The sequence below is a fragment of the Sinocyclocheilus anshuiensis genome, unplaced genomic scaffold, assembly GCF_001515605.1.
Source record: "Sinocyclocheilus anshuiensis isolate Anshui unplaced genomic scaffold, SAMN03320099.WGS_v1.1 scaffold758, whole genome shotgun sequence".
Lineage (NCBI taxonomy): Eukaryota > Metazoa > Chordata > Actinopteri > Cypriniformes > Cyprinidae > Sinocyclocheilus > Sinocyclocheilus anshuiensis.
The window spans coordinates 453,289-471,468 of NW_015548126.1; the positions used below are offsets into that span (position 1 = coordinate 453,289).

At 34.2% G+C, this 18,180-nt stretch overlaps 1 protein-coding gene across 1 annotated transcript; it reads left to right on the plus strand.

Annotated features, from left to right (window-relative positions):
• Nucleotides 1-606: 606 nt before the first annotated feature.
• On the plus strand, nt 607-17,624 carry fxyd5 (FXYD domain containing ion transport regulator 5). Its single transcript, XM_016507725.1, has 9 exons — nt 607-837; nt 8,207-8,252; nt 10,148-10,246; nt 10,597-10,737; nt 11,353-11,400; nt 12,647-12,676; nt 14,552-14,626; nt 14,736-14,781; nt 17,051-17,624. The coding sequence occupies exons 1-9, from the start codon at nt 826-828 to the stop codon at nt 17,073-17,075; spliced, it is 522 nt and encodes a 173-aa protein (XP_016363211.1). The 5' UTR covers nt 607-825; the 3' UTR covers nt 17,076-17,624.
• Nucleotides 17,625-18,180: the final 556 nt, after the last annotated feature.

Here is an 18,180-nt window from a genome sequence, read left to right on the forward strand (position 1 = left end):
TCAGCAATTCCTTCCAATGTCAACTTATCTGAACTGTGTCTCCACAGTTCAAATAAGTTGTGTATATTTATTATGTATATATGAATACACATAAATGCATGTTTGTTTAAGAAAAATACGTTTATATGTTACGTTTATATATTAACTATATTTATATATGATATAAATTATATGATTATAAATATATACATTTAAATATTTACAAAATATATGCTGAATGTGTGTTTATTTATATATACATAATAAATATACACAATACACACATATATTATGTACACCAAAACTTTTATTTTGGATGTGATTAATCGTTTAACAGCACTAATATATATATATATATATAATAACTAGATATAAATATTATAGTTATAAAATAATTTTTATAATAATAATTATAAAAATAAAATATATAACAAAAAATAATGAGTCAAAAGATATTAAAATATCATAAAATAATACACTTCTGTCCTTTAGGTATTGCATATACACAGATACAGGCTTTATTCTGATTTCAGGATAGATTTTGAATGTGCAGACACAAAGAGCTGCTTAGAGACAATGAGTTACAGTGCTGATACACAGAGTGTGAGAGAGGCTGGCATTAACACAGTTTGAATTGTAGACAATAGCTGATGAGACAGGCATAAAATAGGACTGGCAGATGTGGACAGAGTGAGAGGCCTCCGTGAGAAGGACTGAGCTTGAGAGGAAGTGTGACATTAGGGCGTGGTCAACCATCTAACCAACTTCCATATTTTCTCTTTTACGACAGACCGGCAGATGCTGCGCTTTGTTTGACTCTGATTGGATGCGGGACGCAAGATCAAAATGAACATCAAGGTAAGTGAAATCAAACAGTTGATATTTAAGTATACGCTTATTTTTGGAGTTTCAGAGCGTACACAGATGCTACAAGGTAAGCAGAATAGAGCGTCTGAGAAAGACAGAGATGTAGAGATAGAAAGGAAAATGATATGCTTAGCCACAGGCTCATGTGCTTCAAGCATGTGAGGTCACTGTGGACCAGCCTATTCGTTTATCTGATCCATCGATCATGTAAGACCCGGAGGACCATCTGTCTTTAGAAACAGGTAAACACACTCGCTCACCTGCAGAAGAAAATGAAGCACACAGCCACAGTTCAATACATGCTTGCCCTCGCATAGATCAAAGTGGCTACTTCTAATGAAAAAGGTCTTGGAGGCCACAAAATAAAATAGAAAAGGAACAAATAAATGTGCAATGTTAATAATAAATGTTTATTTATTCATTGTTTTTAGGAAAGTTAGGAAAAGTAAAAAAAATAAACAAAACGGTCAGCTGGTGTGTTTCACTCCAAAATCAGAAGAAAAAAAATAAAAATAAAAAATTATAAATGAGGCCTGTTTGTACGTTTAAAAATATTAAAATATTTCTATTTGATTTGTCATGAAAATACCATCACAGACACTTTTGGAAAATATAATTTCTATTTTTTTTTTAAGTTGCATAGTTAATGCCATGTTCTATAAAGTTAGAAATATTACTTTGAAAGCTGTTGCCAGTATGAATATATTAATGGATAGATCCGTCGAGACATTGAATTATGTTCATACCCCACTTTCACTCCATGAAGTTACATTTCTTTTAACGCAGAGTCGTCTCTGCGTTAAAAGGTGTTATACAAGACAGGAGTGATTGGCTTGATCTAACCTTTCAACAAATTGAATGTTCAGTGGTAACACGTGGCAGCAGTTCACGCTTACAGGAAGTAGTGTGACGTAAGACTCACTTGAATTTTGAATAGGCACTACTACTTATTTGTTGTTGTATGGGAAAGCGGAGATAATTGTAACATAATTTGTTTTTTGCTCACTTATTCAGAAAATGTTTAGCCTAGAGCTTTGATATGATGCATTAATCATCTTTGACATGTCAGTAGTCATTACTTGTGTTAATTAAATTTAGAACTTAATTGAGTCCAATACAATTAATCTGTAAGGACACAAAGACTCCATGCTGAGCTGCGTTCTCCATATGCCGATTTCAGCAGAACATGCTTAGGGCCACGTCTCTGCTGGCTTAGGGGAAGCTGTTACAGACGGAAACATTGCACAATTTGTTGGCATATTGTTACTAAATCAGACAAGACAACATGAAACTGTTCAAACAGAGATAACTTTTTAAATGTATGTATGATTTAAAAGATTGGAAATGAAATTTTAACCCTAAACCTTTCTCAAAAATAGTCTGTTATCTTTAATGTTATTATGGTGAGAATGTATACATTTAGTTATGATACATTTACTCGTCATAATACAGTATTTATACCATTTCTCTCTATGATTATTACTTATCAAGAAGATGAATAAAACAACTTTTTCTGCATTTGAATGCAAATATGATTAACACTATTAGTTTTGACACTGGCACATCTTACCCTCGAAGCATCTGACATAGTTTAGCCCACATTTTTCAAAGAAATTAATACTTTAAATTGGTTCCAGTCTTATCTGACAAACAGGAGTTTCTCAGTTAATATTTGCAAATTTCACTCTTCTTCTGTACCTTTGACCTGTGGGGTACCCCAAGGCTCTACTCTAGCTCCCATGTTATTTTCTCTGTATATGCTTCCTCTCGGATCTATCTTTGAGAACCATGGTATAAGTTATCATTGTTATGCAGATGACATACAAATATATCTTCCTTTGAAACATAAGAATGGATTAAACTGGTGGCCGCCTGCCTCTTGGATGTTAATGCGTGGATGTCTCTAATTTTTTTTTTAAGTCTGAATGAGAGTAAAACAGAGATTGTGGTGTTTACCCCTTCTGATACACACTGTATACCAAATCTAAATCTTGGTGTTCTTGCACCTTATGTCAAGCCGTACATGAAAAATCTGGGTGTGGTGTTGAACAGTGCTCTAAAGCTTGATAGACAAGTCAACCAAGTTGTGAAGTCAAGTTTCTACCAGTTGCGAACCTTGGTAAAAATAAAGTCCTTTATTTCTTTTACTAATTTTGAAAGAGTAATCCATGCTTTTATCACCACGAGGCTTGATTATTGTAACTCTCTTTATTTGGGGATTAGTCAACCTTCCTTAAACCGCCTTCAGATGGTTCAAAATGCAGCTGCCAGAGTCTTGACGGGAGCTCGAAAGCGTGAGCATATTACCCCTGTCCTTCAGTCTTTACATTGGTTACTACAGGATTAGTTTTAAAGTGCTCTTATTGGTTTTTAAGTCTTTAAATGGTTTAGTCCCCTCATACCTCTCTGATCTGTTGATAGACCAACTCTTAGTGGTTCCTATAACCAGACTCAAGTCTAGAGGTGATCGAGCACTCGCCGTAGCCGCTCCGAGACTTTGGAATAGTCTACCTACGGAAATCAGAACTGCTCCTACACTATCCATCTTTAAATCTAGGTTAAAATAATTTGTATTTGATCTGTCTTTTTAATCATGATTGGCAGTTGTCTTGCCTTGTGTCTTGGAGTTTTATCTGTGACCTTGTCTTTGTCTTAATTCTGTTAATGGCTTTTAATTTGTACAGCACATTGGTCAACGGTAGCTGTGTTTAGTTGTGCTTTATAAATAAATTGAAATTGAAATTTTATTGAGCAAGGACACATTAAATTGATCAAAAGTGACATTAAAGACTTTCAAATCAATGTTTTGAAATTTATATTCATCAAAGAAAGTTTTATTTATGAGTGACTCAATGACAATTGAAAAATCAGAAATGTTTCTTCAAATCAGCATATTAAAATTATTTCTGAAAGATCATGTGACACTGAAGAAGACTGGAGGAATGGCTGCTGAAAATTCAGCTTTGCATCACAGAAATGAATTACATTTTAAAATGCATTCAAACAGAAGACAGTTATTTTAAATTGTAATAATACTTCACAATTTTGCTGTTTTAATTGTATATTTGGTCAAATAAATAGAGCCTTGGTGAGTATAAGAGACTTCAAAAACATTTTATTTTTAACAAATCTTACCAACCCCAAACTTTTGAAAAGTTGAGTATTTTTCAATTTTGGAAAAACAATGCTTATTTTTATAATCCATGGTTTATTTTAATACCTTTCATGCCTGTCATGTAGAAAATCTGACATGGAAAAAAAGTTATTTATCATCTTTTTCTCATGTGCATTTCATGTGATGGATGTTTCCTGTAGAATGTTGGCCAGATAAAGGGGTTGACACAGTTTACCCAGTGACACATCTTACCCCACGCTTTCTGACACACTAAGACTCTAATGTCATTGGTTCGCATTTAAAGCCGCGAGTTTTGGCCCAGTCTGCGGCAGTCTGTTCTTTCACACCTACAGAACGACGATATTTTTGGTGCTGCAGTTGTTTGAATATATTAATGGAGAGCTTGGTGACTGTAATGCTGGCCTGTCATCTGATGTGTCATAATCCAGTGTTTGTGTTGTGTGCTTGCTCATGTCACTGTTGCTAAGTAACCCCTCCCCTCAGAAACACTGGCAGCCTTTTTTTATAGATCAAAAGGCACAAATTTCCAAAACAACCACATCTCAGAATTGATTGGCTAATGATAACGTTGGGAAATGTCAAGACCTCTCATCTCAAACGCTCCCATTACACGGGCAGAATGTTTACGGCAGCACGAGAAAACCGTAAAGCACCGTAACATAAGCATGGCTGCTAAATATTCAACATGAAATCAAAAATGAACCTACTTATAGTATTCTGCCATTCAAAAGTTTGGGGTTGGTAAGTTATGCTCACCAAGGCTGCATTTATTTGTTAAAAAATACAGTAAAAATGGTGAAATATTAAATTTAAAATAACTGTTTTCTATTTAAATATATTTTAATATGTAATTTATTCCTGTGATGCAATGCTGAATTTTCAGCATCATTACTCAAATCTTCAGTGTCATATAATCCTTCAGAAATCATTCTAATATGCTGATTTGCTTCTCAAGAAACATTATTATCAAAGCTGAAAACAGTTGTGCTGATTAAAATTTTTATGAAAGAATTAAATTCTTAGGATTCTTTGATGAATAGAAAGTTCAAAAGAACGTAATTTATTTATTTATTGCACAAATGTAGAAGTCTTTTCTGACACTTATGCATTTTATTGTGTCCTTGCAATCAATAAAAGTATTAATTTTCCTTCAAAAAGACCTTAAAAAGGCAAACTCTTATTCAGTCTGGTTCTATTCTGCTATATACACTGAACAAAATTATAAACGCAACACTTTTGTTTTTGCCCCCATTTTTCATGAGCTGAACTCAAAGATCTAAGACGTTTTCTATTTACACAAAAGGCCTATTTCTCTCAAATATTGTTCACAAATCTGTCTAAATCTGTGTTAGTGAGCACTTCTCCTTTGCCGAGATAATCCATCCACCTCACAGGTGTGGCATATCAAGATGCTGATTAGACAGCATGATTATTGCACAGGTGTGCCTTAGGCTGGCCACAATAAAAGGCCACTCTAAAATGTGCAGTTTTATCACACAGCACAATGCCACAGATGTCGCACGTTTTGAAAGTCCTTTCTTTCTTTTACTAATTTTGAAAGAGTAATCCATGCTTTTATCACCACGAGGCTTGATTATTGTAACTCTCTTTATTTGGGGATTAGTCAACCTTCCTTAAACCGCCTTCAGATGGTTCAAAATGCAGCTGCCAGAGTCTTGACGGGAGCTCGAAAGCGTGAGCATATTACCCCTGTCCTTCAGTCTTTACATTGGTTACTACAGGATTAATTTTAAAGTGCTCTTATTGGTTTTTAAGTCTTTAAATGGTTTAGTCCCCTCATACCTCTCTGATCTGTTGATAGACCAACTCTTAGTGGTTCCTATAACCAGACTCAAGTCTAGAGGTGATCGAGCACTCGCCGTAGCCGCTCCGAGACTTTGGAATAGTCTACCTACGGAAATCAGAACTGCTCCTACACTATCCATCTTTAAATCTAGGTTAAAATAATTTGTATTTGATCTGTCTTTTTAATCATGATTGGCAGTTGTCTTGCCTTGTGTCTTGGAGTTTTATCTGTGACCTTGTCTTTGTCTTAATTCTGTTAATGGCTTTTAATTTGTACAGCACATTGGTCAACGGTAGCTGTGTTTAGTTGTGCTTTATAAATAAATTGAAATTGAAATTTTATTGAGCAAGGACACATTAAATTGATCAAAAGTGACATTAAAGACTTTCAAATCAATGTTTTGAAATTTATATTCATCAAAGAAAGTTTTATTTATGAGTGACTCAATGACAATTGAAAAATCAGAAATGTTTCTTCAAATCAGCATATTAAAATTATTTCTGAAAGATCATGTGACACTGAAGAAGACTGGAGGAATGGCTGCTGAAAATTCAGCTTTGCATCACAGAAATGAATTACATTTTAAAATGCATTCAAACAGAAGACAGTTATTTTAAATTGTAATAATACTTCACAATTTTGCTGTTTTAATTGTATATTTGGTCAAATAAATAGAGCCTTGGTGAGTATAAGAGACTTCAAAAACATTTTATTTTTAACAAATCTTACCAACCCCAAACTTTTGAAAAGTTGAGTATTTTTCAATTTTGGAAAAACAATGCTTATTTTTATAATCCATGGTTTATTTTAATACCTTTCATGCCTGTCATGTAGAAAATCTGACATGGAAAAAAAGTTATTTATCATCTTTTTCTCATGTGCATTTCATGTGATGGATGTTTCCTGTAGAATGTTGGCCAGATAAAGGGGTTGACACAGTTTACCCAGTGACACATCTTACCCCACGCTTTCTGACACACTAAGACTCTAATGTCATTGGTTCGCATTTAAAGCCGCGAGTTTTGGCCCAGTCTGCGGCAGTCTGTTCTTTCACACCTACAGAACGACGATATTTTTGGTGCTGCAGTTGTTTGAATATATTAATGGAGAGCTTAGTGACTGTAATGCTGGCCTGTCATCTGATGTGTCATAATCCAGTGTTTGTGTTGTGTGCTTGCTCATGTCACTGTTGCTAAGTAACCCCTCCCCTCAGAAACACTGGCAGCCTTTTTTTATAGATCAAAAGGCACAAATTTCCAAAACAACCACATCTCAGAATTGATTGGCTAATGATAACGTTGGGAAATGTCAAGACCTCTCATCTCAAACGCTCCCATTACACGGGCAGAATGTTTACGGCAGCACGAGAAAACCGTAAAGCACCGTAACATAAGCATGGCTGCTAAATATTCAACATGAAATCAAAAATGAACCTACTTATAGTATTCTGCCATTCAAAAGTTTGGGGTTGGTAAGTTATGCTCACCAAGGCTGCATTTATTTGTTAAAAAATACAGTAAAAATGGTGAAATATTAAATTTAAAATAACTGTTTTCTATTTAAATATATTTTAATATGTAATTTATTCCTGTGATGCAATGCTGAATTTTCAGCATCATTACTCAAATCTTCAGTGTCATATAATCCTTCAGAAATCATTCTAATATGCTGATTTGCTTCTCAAGAAACATTATTATCAAAGCTGAAAACAGTTGTGCTGATTAAAATTTTTATGAAAGAATTAAATTCTTAGGATTCTTTGATGAATAGAAAGTTCAAAAGAACGTAATTTATTTATTTATTGTACAAATGTAGAAGTCTTTTCTGACACTTATGCATTTTATTGTGTCCTTGCAATCAATAAAAGTATTAATTTTCCTTCAAAAAGACCTTAAAAAGGCAAACTCTTATTCAGTCTGGTTCTATTCTGCTATATACACTGAACAAAATTATAAACGCAACACTTTTGTTTTTGCCCCCATTTTTCATGAGCTGAAAAATAAATTGTGCAGTTTTACTGTATTGAGGGGTCCGGGGGCGTCCGAAAACCAGTCTCTTAGATCTTTGAGTTCAGCTCATGAAAAATGGGGGCAAAAATATTTATAATTTAACATTTATGTTGCATTTATAATTTTGTTCAGTGTAACTCCCTTTTTTCACTATCCAGTCAATTCCAAATAGACAAATATAATTATTATTTTCTCAAATATAAAAATGTTACATTATGGAAGTAAAAAGGGTTCATCTTGCTTTAAAGTTGCAATAGAATAAAAGAGAATCGAATACTGAAAAGAAAAAAAAAACAGCAGTGCTTTGTGGGAAAATGTACAAAAAAAAAGGTAATTTTGTACAGCCACCTTTTTCCACAGTCATGGAGACGTTCGTTTGTGTGATTGTGGGCGTTTTCTCTTTTTCAGATCGTGTTGCGAGGGTCCGCCTTTCTTCTGTTACTCGTCTTCAGAAGTGAGTTATCATGATTCTTCCTCCTCTCTTTTTCTTTCACACGCACGCACACACACCGTCTTTTATTACATTACACATATACATCATAAACATGTGTCAGCTTAATCTGATAAAGCCTATTTTTAATAAAATCCTACATTACCCAAAACCACGAATGACCAGCGGGTCTAATATGTGGGATTTTTCAGATGAATACTTCCAATAAAAGATTGATTATAGCCGTTGTGCAATAATCACAGTGTTTTGCTCAGTCTCATGTGGCCATTCATCTTGTGAAGGGATTCATTGGAAAAACTGCACGTAGCCGGAAAATGCATACAAAAATGCTGCGACCCATCTCTGCTAGACCACAATTAGTCCTTGTTCTGTGGCAGGGTCTATGAGAGGCCTGCCTTCATTACAAACCGCTGCACTCTACATCACCACACTGTTATTATGCCAGCCTCAGAATACATTTGCATTCATCTGCTGCTTGTGTGTGTGTAATCTTGAACTCATAAGGCATAATGGTGTCAGAAGGAGATTGTTGCTTATGCTTTATAAAAAATTATCAGATGCTCTTGTTAAAGGCTCAGATATTTGTCTCTGCATCCTTAACGAAATTATCAAATTCATATTCTCTCTCTCGTTCTGTACTTTTATTTGTCATTTTTTGATTTGTGGATGAATGCTAAATTGTATTAGATATTAGTAAAAATGTATTTTTAAAAAAAGTGTTATTTGTCATTCTTTATTAAGTTACTCTATCCATTTATTATTGTATTATATTAATACAATTATAAATATGATTATTTTTTAATGTTTTTTTAAATATTTGACAATCTAAAGTGAATAATATATAATATAATATAATATAATATAATATAATATATTATAATATAATATAAAAAGAGCATGCTGCATATCTCTCTGACGAACTACAAAAATGTATGTATTTATATTTTGGTTGGAGTTTTTTTTATTATTATTATTTTTTATTATTAGATAATTGTTAATTAGATTATTAAAAGATAATTTATTATTATCTTTTTATATGGTATCTATATTTATATAGTATTAGATTAGATTAGATTAGATTAGATTAGATAAAAATAAAAAATATATTTTACTACTTTTTAAATTTGATATACAAATATAATATAATATAAAAAAGAGCAAGTGGCAATATCTGTCTGGCTTCTTTATTATCTTTATCTTTTTTTATATGGTGTCTATATTTATATTCATATAAACTGTATTATATTATATGAATAAAAATAAAATAATGTAATATTTTAGTATTTTTTAAGTAAAACAATTTAAAATGAATAGAATAGAATAGAATAGAATAGAATAGAATAGAATAGACAAAGAGCAAGTAGCATATCTCTCTGACCAGCAACATATATGCATGCATTTATAATTTCAAACATATTTTGGTTGGCATCTTCTTCATTATCTTAATTTTTGTCTATATTTCTTTCTGTAACTCATCTCTAATCAGTTTTGGGCCTTAAATTATAAGTCAGTGCAATAGATTTCTATCCATTGCCCATTTTAAGTGGGTGTTTGCTTATGCCATTCTGGTAATGGTCTTTTTATACGCTATAAATAATAACATAAGATACCTATCAGCCTTCAAAATATTTTTTTGAAAAATGGCCAAGGTACATTGTTGAAAATTCCCCTGGGAAATCAGTATCCCAAGATCTTGAACTGTATCCCAGAAAACATACTTTCCGGCACCTCCAAAATCTACGAGATATGATCAGCATCCAAATGACCTCACATATAGATAGTTGCTTACTCTTTATTACCAAAAGAGAAGCACAAGATTTCTCCACCCAAACTCTATCCAGCTTCATGAAAGTTTTACTCACTAAAGCCAAAATGTGTCTGTGTTTCTGTCTATAAAGGTTATGCAGCTGAGAACGTGACACAAACAGAGACCCCGACACCACTGGAAAGCTCCACACCTACGTTGTATAGCTCTAAACCCACAAATGTGGGTCAGGGTAGGATTTTTATTTCATTTTTTACATATTTATTTCCCAGCAGAACCACACAAACATCCCAGAATTGCCTGTTATGTTTTATATAATAATCGGTTTAAGTTTTATATGTTTATTCTATACTTGTTTCCCATTTATTTACGGTTTTGAATCTAAGTGTTTCCAATACAGCTAAACTGAGTTACAGATCCAGTACAAAATGTCTTCGTTCTCCGTTTACCTTGATAACATATTCTGTAAAGTTTGATCTGTCACGGAAGGTATTGATTTTTGGTGGCATAATAAACCTGGCGATATTTGTTTCGGCTTATATCTACAATTCAATCAGGAAAGTGTTCGCCTCGTTCCTCCAGGTAACCCGAATGCGACAGGGGTGACAACGAGCCCAGATGCGGAGCAGTTTGACCTCACCGTGACTGCGGCAATCACTGACAACTCTTCAGACTCCCCGGTGACCTCCGCTGTGACCTTTGAAAAGACGCCAGCCACACAGCGTAAGCTTCGATTCTGACTCAAATACAAGTTTGGTTTCGGTGGAAGGACTTTCAGTGTAGGATTGTGGGATTGGGGGAGGGTAACAGAGCCGAGGATTGCATGAATAGCTGAGAGGCTTCCTCTTTACTCATGCAATTCATATCAAGGGCACACATAACTTAGAAACTAATTAGCAGGTAATTAGAAAATGTTCAATGCTCTTTCCATGCTGAGAGGCTTAAAGATAATGCGGTGTTTCTGCGGGATTGAGGAGCACTGTCGCGGTGAGCTGATATGCTTTATGAAGAATCAACCAACCATATATCCTGGGAGAGCAGCGCCATTGAAATATGCAAAAATTGAATTTGAAAGACAAGGCCGGAAAGAGAATGAGTGCCGCTGGAATTTAATTAGAAGCAATTACGGACAAATCCATAGGACTGCGATAAGAGGAAGCGTCTGCTTTTCACACCCAAAGTCTTTGCTGTCAACCTACATTATGGACAAAAACGGGATTCAAAAGCTCACTTCTATTCATAATTCTGCGAATTCGAGGAAAGAATGTACATGCTAGATTAGGTTTCTCTCCTTGTCTTTTTCCTTGACCTCACTTCCCTCTCATTTTCTCTTTGCAGCGGCCCGTAACACCAACACCTCCAGAACCGCCAAAGCTGTGGTGTGGGGTAAAACTTTCTCATCTTCGTCATCTTCTTACTTAAATGTATTCTACAGCCTTTTCACTCATGATATATTGGAGGTGTTACTTTCCCATTGTATCTGTCAATAAAAGCTTTGTCAATGATGCTTAATTTCAGAAAGATTCACTGAGTTTTAGAAAAAAATATCATCTAAAATTATACATCATATAAATATATATTTTTTAAAAAGTCATCAAAGTTAAAATATAGTTTTTTGTTTCATTTTCAGATTTTTATAAAGCTCTTTTTTTTTGCTAAGGAGTAGCAAAAATTAAATGTTAACTATATACATATCATTTTATAAATTAAATGTATACATATAAAACAATTAATATTCTAATATGTAAAATATTATATTAAAAGTATAATAATATTTAAAATATATCAAATAATTATTGATTAATATATAATTATAATATATTTTAAATATTTAATGTTTTATATACACATATCAATCCTTAATAATCACTGCAATTTTAAATTTTTGTAAAAAAAAAATATATATATATTTTTTTTAAATGTACACTTTAATCTAATTTGAATATACACTACCGTTCAAACATTTGGGATCGGTAAGACGTTCGGCAACATTTTGAAAGCAGTCTCTTATGCTCAAAAATACAGTAAAAACACAAACATTGTGAAACATTATTACATTATTACATTACATTATTATTTAAAATAACTGTTGTGAATGTGAAACATTTTTTCAAGCTTTTTTTGATAAATACAAAGTTCAAAAGAACTCATTTATTTGAACTAGAATATATATTTATTATATTTTATTCACAGTTTAATTAATTTTGTATTCCACTCAAATAATAAAAAACTTATGAGTGATTAAATAAAGACAACTTTTTATCCAATTCTTTTGGGTAGGATATCTTTTTAAATTCCATCATGCATATATGAAATATGAAAAACCCATATCAGTCTCCATTACTTTTTACCCATCAAGTCATTTGCATAAACAGCATCTCATTGACACAACTCTGATTAAATCGTAGAAAATTAGTGTTGGAGGTCATGTAAGGTGGACAGGTGAAAGATCGTTTCATTCCATTAGACCCATTAGACACCATGAACACACACACACCCACACATATACTACTGGCTTATTTAGCATATTATGAAAATGATAAAGTCCATTACATTTTATAGGCACGTGGACTGTTTTCAGGTCTTGTTTATGATGTCAAAACCTCTCTAAACTGTGCAATTTCCTCAACAGATGAGAGTTGGGACGAGCCGTTTCATTACAGTAAGTATCTGTTTAATCATTCAGTAATTAATGGTGCTTGCTAATGCAGACATCACAATTACTACTAGAACAAACCCCTAACCCAGAGTATTGAACGTTGGCCTGTAACTCGTGGCGCAGCATTTGTTCTACAGACATGGATGATACTTTAAATCATGTGCTGTTTGTGCTACAACTTTTCCAAGTGACTGGACTTATGATTCTTACTTAATGGATGATAACGCGCACAACAGATGGAACAATTAGCAGTGTTGTATATTATTATAGTATTTCATATTTGGAAGAAGTTTTTATTTTTATATTTTCAATTTTAATTTTACTTAAGGTTTAGTAATTGTATGTTCTTTTGTTCTTTTTATTTATTTTTCTGTTTAGCTTTATTTTTTATTCCAGTTTTAGTTATTTTAGTACTTCAGCTTAAACATTTATTAAAGAAATAGTTCACCCAAAAATGAAAATTTGCTAAAAATGTACCCTCAGGCCATCCAAGATGTGGACGAGTTTGTTTCTTCATCAAAGAGATTTGGAGAAATTTAACATTACATCATTTGCTCACCAATGGATCCGCTGCAGTGAATGGGTGCCGTCAGAATGAGAGTCAAAACAGCTAATAAAAACATAATAATAAACAAATCCATCATTAAGACATTTTTTACTTCAGTCGCTTCTGGCAAAAAATACATAAATCATAATAACACTTCCTCCAGTAAAAAAGTGCATCCCCTCACATCAAAATCCACAGACCTGTTTCTTTAGAACTGAACTTTTGGACTGTTTTTGCTTGTAAACAGTGCTTGATCTGTGCATATTTCTCTACTGATTCAGATGAGATAACTGTTTTTTATCAGAGAAAGCAATATTATGGATAGAGGTCAATGGTTAAGACATCTTAGTGATGGATTTGTTTATTACAAGTAGGCAGCTTTTTACTTCACAAGACCTTAATTATTCTGACGGCACCCATTCACTGCAGAAGATCCATTGGTCAGCAAACAAAGCAACCAACAAACTCATCTACATCTTGGATGGCCTGAGAGTGAGTACATTTTCAGCAAATCTTCATTTATGGTTGAACCATTCTTTTAAATAGTTTCAGTTAACAATAACATTAATAGACCACATATTTAGTGATCTTGCGGAACTCGTTAGCAGCTAATCATGTAATGTGGCAGTTTTATTCTTAATGTCACAACTGTGCTGCTCAGGTGTTAATAGTCTGCTGGTTTTTCTGGTACGAGCCGCTGACAGTGCGTTCTAACACAAAGACTGGAGGAACTCAGTCTCCCTGTCAGTGGAAAGTATTGTGTTTATAAGAAGCACAGAGGTGCTGATCATGGGAGCACTATTACTGTCTCAAGAGCTGTAGTTAAAAGCTTATGACCTGGCGACAGCCGCTGCTTCAATCACGTCCTATTGTTAGGGCAGCTACAGGGCATCTGATGTTCAGGAAATAGCCTCATTAGCTGTGACCCGTAGATGCCTCTGTTCTGCTTTCATTCCCCAGGAACTAAGTTTATAAGTGCCTGAATGTGTTTCAGAGTCATCAGTTAAAGGTGTTTTATGCCGGTTCAGTGTTACTTCAAAGCCTGTGTGTGTGCGTTTTGCCTGCTTTGTGGGTTCCGAATGTTCCCACATGGATAGTAAAAGACAGACAGACAGACAGACAGACAGACAGACAGATAGATAGATAGATAGATAGATAGATAGCTTTGAGAGACACTTGGTGATTTAAAGTCTGTCGTGACATCTTCACACAAACATGAAATTAAAATTAATGTGACTTTATGTATGTTTTCAGACTGTTTGACCGGATTCTGTGAGTGTGTGTTCTTCATCATGATTAGCGCATAGCATGACTTGTTTTTTTTTTCTCAGATTACACCTCTCTACGTCAAGTAGGGTTAACCATCGCTGCGGTTCTCTTTGTGATGGGAATCATGGTGCTTGGTTGTAAGTAAACCTAACTTCAAGTCTCAGTCCTGATTGCTTTTATAAACCGTTGCGTTTCAAATCCCCAAACCCCTCTCCTCTCTTTTTTCATTCTTCCTCCATCTGAAAGGTGGCAAAGTGAAACGAATACCACGGTGTCATATTGGCAAAGGAAGGTGAGCAAAAACTCTCTAGTGTGTATGTGAGGCTGTGAAGTTCTTTTCAGTGGCATATGGCGTATGATGAATGAACTGGAAATAGAACAAGTTGCCATTTTTTATATCTTTCTTTATTCGTCATTTGATTGGACTAACCAAAGATCTATTTTAATGCTTTTGGATTGCTTAAATATATTTCTATATGAAGTATATACAGTATATAGTTTAATAACATTCCATTATGAATAATAGGCTAAAGTAGTTGGTGGCTCTATTAATATGTTTGTTTGTTTTTTTTGTAAAGTTGTCATAGATTTTGGCACTGGAAATTGGGTTTATTAACGGATACAGTAATCCATGCTGTTAGCTCTACTGTAAACTGCTCATTTAGGCAAATGTAGAAGTTAATTTGAGAACATATGCATGCTGTGTATAGTGTATATATATACTTGCTTTAAAAGTAGTCTGCAAGTATGCTCTTTCGTACATAGCCATTGTGTGCATTTTGAATGCATTCAGTGATTGGGTGCATAATAACATTTGGCCTCTTTTGTAACTTTCTGATGTGTCTTTATAATCATTATGGACTTCCTTGTGTTTAGACGCCATTAGCGCTTTTATATATATTGTTCTAAAACATATGATTTCAATCTTGCCGCATATGATGAATGCGAAGAGTTTAACTGTAATGTGCTTATTATACACCTGTCTGTGCCATTTGAAAATGAAAATGTAAAAATAAAAATACACAGCCATTGCATGGACAGAATGTCAACCGAATTGACTTGCAAAGAGAAACAACAAAACAGTATATAATTTTAGTAATATAAGAGAACAATAATGACACGCTTCTCTATGAAAAGAGCCTTTTCAAATGGTCTCGGCTATTAAGGCAAAAAGGCATAATTTTCTTTCTCTGCAAAATAGTAACAAACGGTAATGCTTTACCTGGAGAGAAAGCAGTTGTTGACTTGGCTTTACCTCTCACAGAGCTGCTCTGAAAAACCCGCTGGAGGCTTTAACAGACGATTTATACTATATTTAATGGAATATTTTATGCCCTGTGGGCTGTAAAGTTGCATTATATGACTTTGGAGTGAAGGTTAAATTTAGTAAGTAAGCAGTCATTTAAAACAGGCTAATTTTTTTAATAAATCAACTTCAAGTTGACTTTTTAAAGGAAAAAGAAAATTTGTTAAAACATTTACTCACCCTCAGGCCATCCAGGATGTACCTGTAAATGAGTATGTTTTTTTCATCAGAACAGATTTGGATAAATTTAGCATCACTTCTTCACTAACGGATCCTCTGCAGTGAATGGGTGCCATCAGAATGAGAGTCCTAACATCTGAACATCACAATAATCCACACAAATCCACTTTGGTCATTAACATCTTGTGAAGTGAAAAGCTGCATGTTTGTAAGAAACAAATCCTTAATTAAGGTGTTCTAACCTTAAACTGTCACTTCTGGCCAAAATCCACAATCCATAATAACACTTCCTCCAGTGAAAAAGTCCATCACCTGTTGTCCTCTAACATCAAAATCTACCAACATATTTGTTTAGAACTGTTTTGGACTGGTTTCAAATGGTGTTTGATCGGTGCATATTTCTCTCCTGATTCAGATCAGATGACTTTTTCACTGGAGAAAGCAATATTATTGATAAAAGATGTGTATTGTAGCAGGAAGCAATGGTTTTAAGTTAAAAATGTCTTGATGGATTTTTTTAAACAAAAAACAGGCAGTTTGTCACTTAAGGCATTAACTGATAGGCTGGAGTCATGTGGATTTCTTGTGGATTATTATGTCTTTAACAGCCATTTGAACTTTCGTTCTGACGGCACCCATTCACTGCAGAGGATCCATTGGTGAGCAAGTGACGTGATGCTTAATTTCTCCAAATCTGTTCCGATGAAAAAACAATCTTATCAACTGTACATCTTGGATGGCCTGAGGGTGAATAAATTTACAGCAAATTTTCATTATTGTGTGAAGTATTCCTTTAAGGACATTCCCACGGGATTTTACTGGTGCAAAAATCTGCTCACAAATTTGACAAAGATTTAGTTTTCTTCTTGGTCACACTGCATTGCTGCTCAATTTAATAAAGTTAAACTCTGGAAATGTTGACACACTAGTTCAGTGTCAAAATGGCCTCCAGGTGAACTGATTTACTTTAAAGGTTTTTTGTTTTAGTTTTTCCTTGAGAAAACTAAGTGCACAACTAACCTTTCTTTTTTCTCTCTCTCCAATCTCTTACTAACCATTTTTTCTGTGTATGTAGTTCATACAGGGTGACCAGAAGTTAGCACTTCTCTCAGCATTGATCAGCTGGCTCGGCAATAAACAGAAGAACAGCAGGAGAACACAAAGGAGCCAGTCAGACCTGTTTCCGGTTACAGACTTACATTTCCCCCTTGTGAGAACAACATCATAAGGACAAGATGGAGAGGTTGTGTGTGTGAGCGTGTTCTTTATTTCAAACTGATCTCGGGGTTTGTCACACAGAGGCGCCGGGGAATAAGATGTGCGCTATCGTGCGGCACTAAACGCCAGCGATAACACAACGGCTGGGACTTCGGCAGATCCCAGCGTAATCACGCGTCTCAGACACAAAATCCCTTCATCCCTCTGCTCTCCTGCACCAAACTGCTCGGTTTAAACGTCAAACTTTGTACAACGTAGACCTGTACTTGTGTTTTATTATCATTATTATTTCAATACTGTGCATCCTCAGATGTGTCTATCTTTTGGAAACGGAGAGAAGCGCTGTGTGGCTCACAAGCGCCCTCAAGAGACCTTCAGACACATTTATTATGAGTTCTCCCAAGAGGAGAGAATAAAAACGGTTTGGCTCAGTCTGTTTAGAGATTAATGTGTCTGAATTCACCATCTACATCATGTCCATCATGTCAAAAAAAAAGCATCTTTATCAGTGTTTAAGGCCTGAGTTTAAAATAAGTGAAGTTTCATATTTCTTATCTTGCATAAGTTCGTTTGGGCTGTCAGTGGAAAATGAGTATTTGCTGATGTCAGGGGAAAAATGAAAATATCAAGACCATCTCTCAGTGACATTTACCATTAGCATATCTCCGCTGGAAAAGTGCGCAAGGTGTTTATGTAAATATTCTATAATTCGCCCAAAAAACACATTTGGTCATTAAAAAAGCCGATTTTTTTTTTATCTGTAGATGCTCGTTTATGAACAACAAAACTGAATGGTTGTTAACTAAAGCAAGCAAGCAAATAAACAAACAAACAAAGTTATTTTAAATAAAGATGAAATCAAAGAAAAACGAAATATTAGATGAAAAACTTAAGCTTTAAAAACTTCAATGAAAATTAGAAAGTATGTTCCTTTGGCAAATAATTGAAATAAAAAGTAGTAAAAGTACTAAAACTAAATCTGAAATA